The 14,614-nt window shown below is 29.2% G+C and overlaps 1 protein-coding gene across 1 annotated transcript; it reads right to left on the minus strand.

The window, feature by feature from the left end:
- Positions 1-1,667: 1,667 nt before the first annotated feature.
- Positions 1,668-12,602, minus strand: LOC145835277 (uncharacterized). The gene is made up of 13 exons (XM_082942852.1): positions 12,513-12,602; positions 11,507-11,628; positions 11,071-11,176; positions 10,611-10,702; positions 10,013-10,089; positions 8,971-9,137; positions 8,115-8,279; positions 6,966-7,124; positions 5,847-5,986; positions 5,323-5,411; positions 3,799-3,979; positions 2,969-3,054; positions 1,668-2,008 (listed from the first exon to the last, which is right to left on the minus strand). The coding sequence occupies exons 1-13, from the start codon at positions 12,579-12,581 to the stop codon at positions 1,668-1,670; spliced, it is 1,794 nt and encodes a 597-aa protein (XP_082798978.1). The 5' UTR covers positions 12,582-12,602.
- Positions 12,603-14,614: the final 2,012 nt, after the last annotated feature.

Below are 14,614 nucleotides of genomic sequence, written 5' to 3' on the forward strand. Positions count from 1 at the left end.
GGCATGGCAACCATGTTTCAACAATTTTATCTAAAATTTTTGCTTTGTTTGTGAAAAAATTAAATCAAAAGTCATATAAAGTAGACTAAATTTTCCTAAAATGTTAAACTACTCTAAGTAGTCAAAGTTTCTTGGGGGTCAGACAAATATTTTAAGTTAAGGCTATTTACTTTATTTAAATATGTGACTGTTTCAATAATAATAATTTTTATTTAATATAAATCTAAATTATTTTTCTGTAAGAGTAAACTAGAAGTTTATTATAAACTTCTTAACATTTTTTTTTCAGAACTCAAATTTTACATTTAAATATAATTTAACTAAATATTTTTTTAACTTTATGATAACTATAATCAGTTATAGTTAAGTTTAAGCAGATTAAAATAAAAAATCAAATTTTTAAGACTTTGGTGATTTAGGTTTTTTATCTATTTTTTTCAAAATACGTAATTTATGACAATTTATGTTCTTTTATTGTTACGTTTTAATAGAAGTGATCTCTTAAATTTCAAAAATCATGAGGGTACATAAACTTTAGTTTAATCCTTTGCAGTAGCTTAGCTTTGTTTTTATTTTTGTTTACAATAGCTTGTAGATGATACTAAAGGATGTCCTGTTTTAGGGAATTTTCAACTTAGCTTACTTACCGCAAGATATTGATTTTGCGGTAATTCTTGAAGAAATTTTGCTTTTTTGAGTTCGTTTGCGGCAGTCAGCTAAGAGTTTGCGGCAGTGAAGTGGGCAAAATGGTCGTTTTCAAAATTGGAGCTTTAAAAGAGATTTCGTTCTAAAAAATAACGAAAACGTTATAGATACTTATTTTTTTTTCTTACAAAACTTCAAGGTGGTGCAGTTGCGGTAGTGCAACACCCCACGCGACGCCCCTGGTATTCTATGATTTTTGTATTTAACTAAAGTTTTAGTAAAGTGTGATGTAGTTATCATGTAACTTTGTGCTTTCTAGTTCATGTAAACAAAAAAAAAATTGTTTGTTTTGTATATTAATCTATAGTTTTCTATGCCCTATCTAGCCTATTACCCATAAGCGCCTCTATATTGAGACATTAGACACCACGCTGGGTTTAGTCTGTTGAGATGTTGTAACAAAACTTTATTACTGGTTGAAACTTTCCAAACACTAATCCTTATTTGGTTTGAGACTTAGTAAGAAAAATTGATAATTTTTTATTTTAAAAATAAATACCAGTAGACCATGCCTGTTTTACAACATCGGATTTCTGTATGTTTTACTAAGGCAGAAGTTTATAAAATAATTTAAAATAAATATCTATAAAATATGATAAACAACGGACGTAAAATAATTAAGAATTAGTTTTTTTTCAATCATAACGTTTTCATTTTCCACGTATAATAATTAAAGAATGTAAGTATAAGAGCTGTTTGTTTATAGTTTTATTAAAAAACATATAAATATACATGACAAACTAAACATATGTATAATCTATAATTTCTTTTTAAAATATTAAATTTTACAATATTAAGACTGAAGTTTATTGTTTTCAAATGTAAATACGTCATAACTTTTTTAAATTCAGACTGACGAGAGGTATAAAAACAATTAACCTCATTTTGTACGATTTCAAAAGTTTTGAAAAAAATATTTAAATTTAATTAACAGCAAAATTCAAAAAACTCTTTTCACGATTCTAATATCTTGGGGTGGTGTATTGGTCACCTGGACCCCATCTGCTTCGAGGTCCCGGGTGATGGTACCCTTTCGGAGCCGGTCTCGGCGCAGGTCGGTTGTTCGCGTTGCTCGGTCTCGTCCCAGGTCTCGCGTTCGTAGTCGTGGTCGGAGCGGCTTCTGTTAAAACCGGCTTCACCACCTGGGGTTGCTTCTTGGGAACCTGGGGGACGTGCTGAGGACCTCCCGAGTAGTCGGAGTCCCTGGTGAAGATCATTATTGTGGACTTGAGGTCTTTCAGGGATCTGGCGTAACCGGACGTGTCCTCCTCGGTGGGCTTGTCTCCCTCCAACCCGCCGTAACCTGTGTCAGGAATAAACACTACTTAGTATTTTATTGTCACGATTTTAATCTAAATGTTTCAAAATAGGAGATTTTTTTAATTTGACAATGTCAATCTGCAGCACCCCCCTATTGTCAACTGTAAATATTACATGTGGCGTTTTGATTAAACAGAAGTAGCAAAAATAAACGTTTTAACTTGTTTAGAGCATAATTAAATATTACAAATAGAATGAAAATGATCCGTGCACAGTACTTTTCTATGCTGAACAGCGTGTTCAAGTGCACAGTTTGAATGAAACTGTTTTTTCTTTACACTGTACGTCGTTAAATACAGCAACCAAATATAAATAATAACTTTTTTGAAAGTTTCAAAAGTATAGTGGCTGAAGTTCAATAATGATTTTCTATAATTAGCGGCTTTAGATATTTTTTAGTAATAAACTTTGTCAAAGGCATCATAAAGTTTATGTAATAATGTGATGGTCGACAAAGCACTTCAACAAAAGTTTCTTAGTTCAAGCAGGTAACCTTCAGAAACTGTAAGTTTTAGTAATTTGTATAATTATTAAGCGTGACTTATACTTTTACATGCAGCGTAGGTGAAGCATTGTTTAAACTTCTAGTAATAGAAAAAGTGAGCTGTAGTTAGCTCTAAAAATCAAAACAAACCTATTAGCATACAAACATTTTAATTTTTTATGTAGACTAGTTTATTAAGGCGCACACTTTGAAAACACTACACTTTTTATTTTATATGTTGAACACATCAGACATATATTTTATTAGATAAGATTATCTACAAGTTTATAAAAGTATAGTAGCTGAAGTTTAGTATTTAGCTGGTTCTAAACAGTATAGATATATCATAACGACTTTAAAAAGAATTAGTAATGCCTAAATTTGCTAACAGGGTCGACAATGAATTTTAACTACTCAACGCACAAACAACACACAACTTTTTGCAGCATTGTTACAAACCTGTGTAATCACCGCAGTTATTCATGTTGTCAGGGTAGGTGTTTACCGCTCCGATGCATACTGAAGAGGGTCTGCAGCTTTCCGTTCTGTAGATTAAACAATAACTATCAAATAGCTGCTTTTCAATATTTTTGATAAGCATTGTAACGAAAATCTTTTTTAGGTTAAGATATTATAATGTTTGGAAAATATTTTATTTACGCACTATGATAAACAATTAAACTTAAAATTAAACTTAAATAAAACTTTTTTTTATATTTAAGCTACGTTTGTGTCGGTGAATTAAGTATACAAAGTTAGTTAGAGTTTTATGTACAAAAAAATAATCTTCTTGAAAATGCAAAACATGGTTCGATAAAAACTTAACTTGCATTTTACTGTATAAATTAGTTTGTGATTAAACGGAAAACACATAATTAAAGTAAAAATAAACGTTAAAAAACGGTTTCTAAAGCGTAATGATTTAAAACCCTTTTAAATCTGAAATCAGAAAGTTTCGAGCATAGTATTTTGAACTTTGATCATTTAAAAAGCATTAATCAACGAAAAAGTTTATATTTTGAAATAAACTAAAGCCATCTTAAGTTACTTTTTATTTAGGCATTCTTATCATAGAATCTTCTTGTTAAATTAGAACAGTACTATTAACTTGTTTTAAATGTCAGTTAATTGTTAGAAAAAACCCTACAAACTTAAAACTATTAACAAAAATGCCAACCCGATACCAAAACAAAGCGTTCAGGAATCCTTTAAATTTTTATTATAAAAATATTTATACTATGTTGAAATTTTTTTTTTTTCTTATGTAATTTATGCAAAGAAATACTAACCTTACGCCGGGACACAGTGCGTACGGGTGCCCCTTCGGATCCAGCGCTCTGAACTGCAGGAAACTCTCGTAAGTCTCATCGCTGACGGCCGGGGGAACACCCTGCAACACCTGATCCGCGTTGCCCGTGTGGTACTCGATGGGAACAACCAGGCTTTCCTCCAACCTGGAGCAGTTCAAGTCTGTTGATAATTGTTTTAGTAATTAAGTTAAGAACTCAAAATAACTGTAAAAATAGTTTCAATTTTTTTTGCTGCGTAAATGGTTTTTAGAATGCGAGTTATAACAAGTTTTTTCTTCGCCTACACTAATTTAAGAGTGCTGATTGTTTTGACATAGTACAAAAAAGTATTAACATAACAGTACAGGTATCGAAGAAAAGTTAATTTAAGTTATAAAATAAATTAAAAAAAAATTAAGCTAAAAACTATTTACGTTTACTAAATTTAGCCAATGTTTGTTTTGTTGAAATGATAAAGAAAATTTGTTTGTTCTTTATTACGTCAGTTATGTTTTGATTTCTGACTAGTATTTTTTTAAATAGATGGAGCTATTACAGCCTACCAACAAGTAGGAGTTGTACGATTTCAATATTAGTTATTACTTCAACCATTGTATAATGCAGAGGTCGGCAAACTGCGAAAGCGGGCCAATGGCGTCCCTTAAATGGTAAATCTGCGGCTGGCGAGCACGTAATTTTTTGAATTGGATGCGGCCCGCGAAAGAAAATTATGCGGCCCGCGAGCATTTAAATGTGATCCGCTGAAGAAAAGTATATTTTAATTTATTTTTTTTTTGGTAATTTGGTTTAACTTGATTAACTTAGTTTTAAGTCCCTGAAACAAATTGATTAAAAATAAAAAGAATTTACGGCTTTAGACCAAAAATGTTAAATAAACAGATTACCATTTATTAGACCAGTGTTTTTTTTTAGTTTCATAACAACTTTCTTCTTAGAACAGCAATTTATTATCTGAAAACAAAGTATAATAACAAATTAAGTAAAACTTTCTTTAGTGTAACTAAAACTCAAACCAAATGATTATTTAAAGGTCACTAAAACTAAAACTGCAGTTCGCAAAGGTTTTTAAAACTTTAAATTTGGCTAGCGAGCACTAACTGCCTGCCGAACCCTGGTATATGTTTTAGGTTTGCTTTTTAAAAAACTGAACTTTATTTGTTACTCAACGCAATTGTATTACACTTTAATATAATTTTTAAACGGTTAAATAATGACAAAAGTTAAATAAAAGAATCAATTAACTATCTACAAAAACACACAAATGATTATTCTACTTGATGTAGTGCTAAATGTAAAAAAAAAGGTAAAATAGCCTGCTGTTACTATAGAATGTAAATAAAAGTAACTTTTATACTTGATATAGTTGGAAAAGTTGACATCATGCTGTTAATATATAGTGATATTATAAGTAATGATTATTTAATAAAACGGAAAGTTAAACATTATTTTGAGATAGATCATCATGATCTTACTATAAAATCAAAATAAAATTAACTAATATACTTGATATAGTTGAAAATGTAGACATTGTTTTGAGGTAGATCATCATGCTGTTACGAATTTCGTCTTCACTGAACATAACTCCGTTCGATCTGCAAAATTTAATCCGTATTCAGGCTTTGTGCTTGTTTTGTGTAATTTTATAGTGTCCTTTGATAGATTAATTAAGAATTTAGAAAAAGTTATAACAAAGAAAATTTTATAAGTTGTTATGACAAGCTAGTACATACAAAATCTAAAGTTTAACATAAACAGACTTACAGAAAACACACTTCTTTAAAAATCCCCTACTGCGAAAGTAAATAGTATCATAAATTTAAAACTTTACTAAGAAACAGAATAAAATGTGTTAAATAACTTCTAACAGCTTTACTAAAAAGTTTTAGAAAAATTCAGAGTTAAAATGTTCTCAAAATAATTAAAAATAACAAGTGGCGACCATGACTCACTATTAGATGCAAACATTAGAGCTTATACAATCTCAGCATACACCAATTGAACACAAAACAAAATGAAATTTCCCCTACTTTGAAAGCAGCGTGTACCCGAGGAGAACGTTCTGCGGGGACCCGTTCAAAACGAGGGTGTGGGTCAGGTCGTCGGTGCCGGTTGACCAGTCAGGCGACGCGAAAGAAGACCCGCCGAAATTTATCACCGATTTCCATTGCTGAAAGTTAAATATATCAAAATAGTGTGCCACTAAGCAAAGTTACCGTAAGTTGGTGTTTTTTTTAGTTTAAAAGTTTAAAGTGCTACTTTGGTTTTCTAAACTTAGGCATGCGTCTAGAAATGACAAGCTTAATATTTAACTGTGTAAGGTTTAGTACCGCTGGAATTGAAACAGTTTATCTACTTTGTTTCGGTTTTCAAGACGAACTTCATTTAGCATCATATGATTGAGGCGAACTTGCTAACTTGCGATATTATATTACCGTATTAGTTTTAGCAAGATTGACTTTTGTTCACGTTGAAGGTTAGCTCAACCGTATAGTTATATGTCATGTTAACTTGTTAACATTCTTTCAGTTGTTGTGTAAATAAATTTATTTTGTTCAGAGGAAGTATGTACTAAAAAATTACTACTTTGACTTCATGTTTTGATTTAAAAAACTTACATTATTTAATAAATAATTTCTATTACTATAGTTTAATTAAGAAGAAAGTAATTCACTTTTTCAAAATTAAAAAATCTTTAATTAATATCCCAACTTGTCTCTGAACTTTTACAAGTAAAATGTTTAATATTTAGTAGTAAAAAACAAAATTTAGCAAAAAGCGAAAAAATTTTCCTAGAACTTTTATTTTTCATAAATTATCAACTGACCTCGTTTATAAAAAAAGTTTTTAATACTAAGTCTGTGCTAGGGTAATTTTTTATTTCATTGTACCTAGAAATATCTCATTCTCAAAGTAAATTTTAATAACAAAAAGTTTATAGAAAGGCTAAAAAAGCTCAAGCCTTAAATAAACAAATAATAACGTAGATTACCTCTTTTAGCAAAGTGCTCTGCTGCAAAAAAACTACATTTAAACAACTATATTAGTATTATATTAGTATTACCTTTGATAAAAGAAAAACAAAACGTAATATATGTACGTTTGTTTTCTAAAAATTTTATTCTTTAAACTTTTAGTCATCAACCGACCTCGTGGTTCCACGCGGCGAAGTAAACCTCCAGTATGCTCGGGTCCTGCGTGCTGTACACGTGGTAGACCTTGTAGGCCATCTGGAACCCCTGGTAGTTTATCTGCCCGCTCGACGTCAGGTAGCGACCCTCGTTGTCGGCTCCCGTCCCTGAATATACCTGAAAAATTTACAACCTGAATAATTTTATGCACCTTTTACAAGTTGATGTTTTTGTGTTTGCCTAAAGCTATCTAATACTAGCTGTAGAAAGTTATTGTGCTTAAGAAACATAAGTTTAAACTGCCTGAAAAATAGTATATGTTTGTACTTTAAACAGTTCATACACTCTGAAAGAAAAAAGTTGTCTATGCATGAAAACACAGCACTGAACGCTAGTTTAGGATATAAGGTACTTGATATTATCTAGAAAATAAAAGTGCTGAGCTGCCGTATTAAACGTTTGTAAAGTTATATCAACAAACTCTTGATTGAAATGATAGTACCTTATTTAAGTTATAAGATAATGGGTATCAAAAACCAGAAAATTATGTTATATCTATCTTAAAAAAGATTACTTCTAAAGAATACTACCTAAAATAAATACAAAGTTGTAAGAAATGTCCAATTGAGGCGTTATAAACTTGTGAAATCATAAAATTTAGAAAAAAACCTGTAAAAACTGTTATTAATTGTTTTGCCATAGTACCTGACTAAAATTCAGAGGTTTGACGAATCAAAGATATCACACATATCTGATACTATATGGGGAAAAAACAGTTAACATAACAGGTTATACCTGAAAAATAAAATTAGCTTCAAAAATCAAGCCAAAAAAAAATATTAGAAGTCATCTGCTTGAAAAATGATTGTGAGGTACGGTAAGACAAAAGTTATCAATCGTAATTAATTTAACTAGAAAAAACTAAGCATAAAAAACTTTAAAATTAGCACCTGTCATTTGCTAACATTGCCTAACACTGGAAACAGTATGAGTTGACTCAAGTACCTAACTTTTCTTAAATATCAAGCAGCATACATACAACGATTAAAATTAATGTATAAATATTCAACCTAACCTGAACCCGTTACTCTGATAAGTTATTTATTACCGATGTCCATCACAGCGATGAAGCAAATATTAAGTAAAATAAAAGTAATATTCACTAACCTTAAACCCGAAACTCTGATGACTTCGCGCCTTATTTCCAATGTTCATCAGTGCTATGAAGGGATTCCCCGCCACCGAAGAAACTTCGAACTGTCCCTGAATGCTGTTGGTGGTTTCCCCGTAAGTGAGACGCGTCCATTCACCGCCGTCGTAATTGTAATACACCTTTGAAAATAACATCAGATATTAAAAAATTTAAGGAAAAATGCTGCATGTTTGGAAATTTACATCGTTAAAAAAAATTTTTACAAGAAAATGTTTAAGCAAAATTGTCATTTTTTGCAAAACGTAGCTAGTCTTTATTCGCCACTGTCGTAGTTGTAACCGACTTGGAATGATAATATTTCAAGTATAAGGTGAAATTGAAACAATATATAGTTGAAAGTATAATACTTGTCTCGAACCCTTAGAATTCAAAATCGTTATAAATGTTTCTTACAAAAAGTTACCTTATTTTAGACAAAAAGACATTAAACAACTAGTTATAACTTATCAAGATTAAGTTTTGAAGCGCTTTGAAAATAAGTAATTCCGTTTTTCACAATTAAAATTTAAAAAACGAAAAGCTTAGATTCAGTAAGTAATCAATTGCTTTTAATAATGTAACATGAACAATTTCATATAAAAATCGGAAGAAAAATATAATTATATATACATATAAATGAGAGTTTTTTTTTGATTTTTCCATTTTGACGTTATATCAAAATAAACACTTATAAAAATTTCAACTTGAAACGCTTTATAACAAATTACATGAAAGTTAGTTTAGACAACCGAAATTCAACCTTTTTTTTGATTTTTATAAAACTTAAACTACTTAGATTTCCGCTTTCAATCATTGTGACGTCATAACAACCTGGTTGCCGTCGTCGAACATGTCCTGACCGCCGTCGGCGATCTGCCTCGTGGGGTTGGGTCCGTCGTACGCGTAAGTGTAGTAACCGTCGACGCCCGCCACCACCTCGGGCGAGGCTCGGGTGGTCAACCCCTTCAACAGAGTCTTCACTCCCTCGAACACTGTAGCTGTGAAAAGTTGATGTACAATTTCCTTTTCCAGTTTATTTATCAAACAATAGTTTGGTTAAGTAGATGATATTTTAAGTGATATAACTAGTTTTCTTTTTTTTTTTAGTTTAATGTGAGTGGTCAGCCCGTTAAATAGGGTCTTCACACCCTCGGGTACCGATGCTGTGCAGTTTGTTTATAATGATATTTTATATAGTTGTCGTATTAGTAATACAAAGAATTTATTGATTTTATAAAATTCTACATGTTTAAAATTAATTTATAGTACTTTACTAATATTTGTTTGAATTAAACTGTAATAAAAAGTTTTATTTTCATGCTTTGCTCAATTCTTCGCACCTTTGAACACTAAAGCTTTGAACACAAAATTAATTTGGGATACAATGATTTAATTTAGCAAGGATGCTAAATAAATAATTTAACAAACTTTTATTTGAATTTAATTTAAGTACAATAGTAAACCGAAGCAAAACATTCAAATTGTAAATTTTGAATGGTATTTTAGTTTTAAAAACAAAATGTTTCATTGAAAAAGATATTAAAAATTGAAATACTTTTGCAGAGATTGATAAAAATCGCTTGCTTGAATGAATTTGTGATTACAACTAGTAATTTACAAATGATTTTTAAAATAAATGAGCTATTTTTGAGAACAAATTAATAAAATTTTAATATCACTTTAGTTAACACGTTAGTTTTTAAATCAATTAAGTGAATAAAGAAATATTGAATGCATTTGCAACAACGTAGCATTTCTTTAAAGATGCAAAACAATTATGTACTTTACTACTTTTTTCATAGAAAAACTAATATTATTCAATTATATAAAAAAAATTTAATTAAGATAATAATTTATATATAAAATAACATACTTGAAGCAGGTTCTTTTTCCATTGGAAAGAATTTTAAAAACAGACTTCTTAAGTTTCCTCCGTAATGCGTAAGAAATCTGTATTTCAAAAACTAAGTTATTCAACTGAATAGTCAATAAGATATTCAAACTCTACTGAAACGTTTATACTAAATTTTAATTGATTTTATTTAAATTTTGAATTTTACAGGAACGAATAAAAACTACTAGTCAAACGTTTATCTGCACTTTTTTTTTAGGCCAAGTGGATAATGAAAAGTAACCATAGCTTTTATAACTTCTAAGTTTACAAAAACTTTATTAACGGTATCTTTACTTGATGGCATTTTTAGTCTCTAAGATACCTTCTGTTTAATTATTTTTGAAACGTTTACTGTTTGAACTAAAGTTCAAGTTTAGAAAGGCATATTTGATATTATATTAAAAAGTTTAATATGTTGCCTCATAACTTCGAACCTTTTAAATTTACACGAGTACTTTTGATTGATTTGCTTTAAATATTTTGCAAGAGTTTATGATGTCAAAGGGCATTGTTACGTTTACTACTTTTATAAGTTTTTTATGTTGTATTTAATTTTGAAACACACACTAAATGTTACCTATCAGTGGTAAAGTACTTGAGAAAAGCCTGATTGTTCCACTGCGATGTAGGTACGTCATTTGGTACGTGCCATATCATTACGTCACTCGCCTGTAACGTCATAATGTTTTTTTTTTATTCAATTGCTAAAAGATTTATGTGTAAATACTAATTTAAGTTCATATAGCAGATTTAAGAATGCTATAAAGTAGAAACTATATATGTCATACTGTTTCATATAGCTAGTAAAACGTTAAAGTTTAATCTTTTGTTTTTAATAGATCAACAATACATGGCACTTGTAAATTAAAATTTATTGCCAGACAACTTGACAAAGGACTTATATTTCAAATATGAAAAAAACTGATACTATAACATTTTAATAAATAAAAATAACTTTGCACTTTTTTTAAACTAAATTTAAAAATAAAACAAAACTAAACAAAAATTATCCTATACATTATAATAACAAAACTCACGGGTAAGTTGAAATAGGCAGCATTTTTATAATCATCACTTGTCGCACTTTCAACGTTTCCAAATGTTTTTGTGTTTGACCAAGCACTTGAACCTAAATAATTAATTGTAGTATTTAAAAAAAAATTAAACTTATCACAGAAATTACTTGCGTCTCTCTAAGAGGCTTGTAAACTTTGATTACTGACAGATAAAAAAAAAAAGGATTTTTAAGCTTTAAACTGGTTTGAGCGGTGATATTTGAAATTAATGTTTTATTAAAAGTTAAAAACAAAGTTAAGACTTTTGTATCAATAAAAAAAGTAAAAGCAAATAAAGCTGATTAGCTAATAACTGTACAATCAAAATACTAAAAAAAAATAGATTTTTTTTTACTTAACTAGACCTTGTATTTTGTCAGCTCGAATATGATAACAATAAACAAACAAACTGTTGTATTTGATTCTTCCCTGATCATCCGACCAGTTGTCTCCCAACGTGCATTTTCCCTTTATATTGTTTTCGTGGATGCTGCCCACAAGGGTCCACCCTCCTCCCGAAGTTTCCATGTCGCAGTACACCTGTGGAAAGTTTTATTAAGTTATTTAGTTAATAAAAATTATGTTTCCATGTCGCAGTATAACTTGGAAATATTTAAGAGCTAAGTTTAATGAAAAGTTTTATTAAATAAAGTATGCCGCAGTGTACCTGAGTATAGTGGGTGTATTTTAAACTAACAAAATATTTTTTTTCATTGCTTCTAAAAACTTACAAGTTAAATAGAAAACAAACTGTTTTAAATATTAATTTTTCCTTATACTTTTTCATCACATGATTTCTAACCTTACTTTTGTTGCAAAATTAGTTAATATTAAACACAAAAAAAAAGTATTTAATAAACTAAAAATAATCAAATATGACTGGAAAAAGTGTATACATGTGGAAAATTGGTAGAATTATTATTTCACATATGACGTAACAATAACGTACAACTTACTTAGCTTCGCTAAATATTTTTAAACATTTTTTTCTGAACATACTTGATTTTGTTTGATAATGACTTTTTTAATGTCTTGCAATAATTTATGAGTGGCAAGGCAAAAAAGTTTTTTGAACAAAACTATTCTTTAAAATATGATTTGTCATCAAATGTTTACTTACCCTTTTTTTGTGCTATATAAGTTATAATGAAATAAAAAACATTTAATAGAAACAAAACATAATAAGCTAAACACTGTAATGAAAAACAAATTTGATTTCTTTCGCCTAGAAAAATTGTTAATAATTTAATTATTTACAACACAAACTTGAAAAATGGAGAATATGGGAATAGGTTTTTTTTTTGTACAATTGTATATTAAAAATTAAAAATATAAAATTACAAACTTGGAAAGTAGAAGACATCGAATTAGGTTTTTTTTTTGTACAATTGTATATTAAATAATAAAAATATATAATTACAAACTTGGAAAGTAGAAGACATCGAATTAGGTTTTATTTTGTACAAACCACTTTCTCTCTGTCCTGCTTGCATTGCCTCTAGACACGAAGGTAGCGCGTTGTTGTTGCTTTTACCACCAGCTATAAAGGTTATAATTGAATAATGTAATCAGATAAAATATTTATCAAAATATGTTGTCTGTTTAGCGAATCTGTAAAACATACTTACACCTTTCAAATTGTTCTCGATTTTATAACGACACCTACCTTTAGGGTTATTTTTTTCAAGCTGTATTTTATAAGTATGTTAGCAATGCAACTCAAACCGCATAGTAGGTTAGCTTTTGTTACCATTTACTTAAAAGGCGACGACATTTACTTTTAACTTTTAAAAATTAAACAAATATAATAAAAACAAACAAGCTCCTGGCGGTCCTCTCGGTCCCCTGATTCCCGGTCTTCCCGTTTGTCCCTTAATATTAATATTGAATAAAATTTTATTAAAGTAAATAATGGATGAGAAAAACATGGTTTTTGTTTACTTATGAGTCCAGTTTAATTGTTAAACTAAACTTGTTACCAGTATTTCAATTGCGGTAACATAAAGCGAAATGTTAAGTCAAAATGTTATTTCAATTTTAGTGTGTTATGTAAAGTATAGAAACTAAGTAAAAAAATGAAAATATACATAACTTTTTTTTATAACCAATATAGTACAACTACTAACTTGTAAACCCTGCTTTCCAGTGAGTCCCCTATCGCCTTTTTCACCTCTGACTCTTGACGCGAATGATGCAATCTAAGAAATTGATATTTATTAGTTTTTATGTTGCGAATAAAAGGGGTTTGTTGTTAAGGTGTTTACTTTTTTAACAAGATCAGTGTACAAACACATTTTAAACAACATTTTTTTCAAAAAGTTTCTTATTTTTTTTCAGATTAATGTTACCTACTTTGAAATCAAACTTACTAGACTTTAATAAACGCGTTTAGAAAAATCTAAAAAATTTGACATACAAAAACTTTTGCGTACAACTTTATTGTCCCTATATGTACACATTCCTTGTTTAATTGTATAAAAAAAAATTAACGAAAACTTGTATTTATTGAAAAATTTAACGAATCATTTAAACATGTGTTTAAAATTAGTTAATAAAAACAAACCGAATCAGTGGTTCCATCCTCCCCGACAACGCCCCCATTTGTTTCCAACCCGCACAAGCACGCGCAATCGCCCATGTCCGTCCCAATACCGTCCGCTAGGTGGGGTTGGTGGGTGAAAATATGCAGGATTAGAAATAATAACAGTTTCATTTATTTGTTTGCTGAAAATAACTTTACTTAGTAAATAAACTAGCGTATACTCAAGGATTAAAATGGTTAGTAAAATTTGTAAGTTATTGTGCTAAAATTTATTATATAAATAAAAATCCACTACCGCCCACTAGTGGTGAGTTGTGATGGGTGGAAACATGCAGGACAAGCGCCAGTAATAACTTTATTTTCATTATTTTTGCTAAATTAAATTTAGTATAACACTAAAAGTAAACAAAGATGCTAATAAAAGTTTTGTTGTTTACACTGAAAATACTTTTGTAAATAAACTAGTATAAACGAAAATAAATAATAAGTTTGTAAGTAAAAGTTTAAGGGTATTGTGCTTTAATAAATTACATAAATAAAATTTTAATACTGCCCACTGGCGACAAGGGTTTTCGGGTGGTACAAGTTGTGAGCAGCAATAATGATACTTTCTTGTTTATTTGCTAAGTTTTTGTTCCTTAAATAATTTGAAATAAACAAATAAATTTAACTATAATGCACTATAAATTTCTTGCTTACGTTTATTATATAGATAATAAAAAAAGATAAAAGTTGTAGAAATATCGGCAATAATTAATAAATTTGTAAATATATATCACGTTTCTGAAATACATTTTGTATATTCTTAATAAAGAAATAAAAAATCTATTTACAAAAAATACTAAATAACAGCAAAAATATCGGATCAATGCTAAGTCTAGTGAGAAACTGATTATTTTTATTTTCTTATCAAAACTTTTATAGAAAAGTTTGTTAAATTTACTAAAACGAATTCGTACGAATAACAAAAAGTATAACTTAACA

Source organism: Thalia democratica, chromosome 1 (assembly GCF_965202585.1).
Source record: "Thalia democratica chromosome 1, ktThaDemo2.hap1.1, whole genome shotgun sequence".
NCBI lineage: Eukaryota > Metazoa > Chordata > Thaliacea > Salpida > Salpidae > Thalia > Thalia democratica.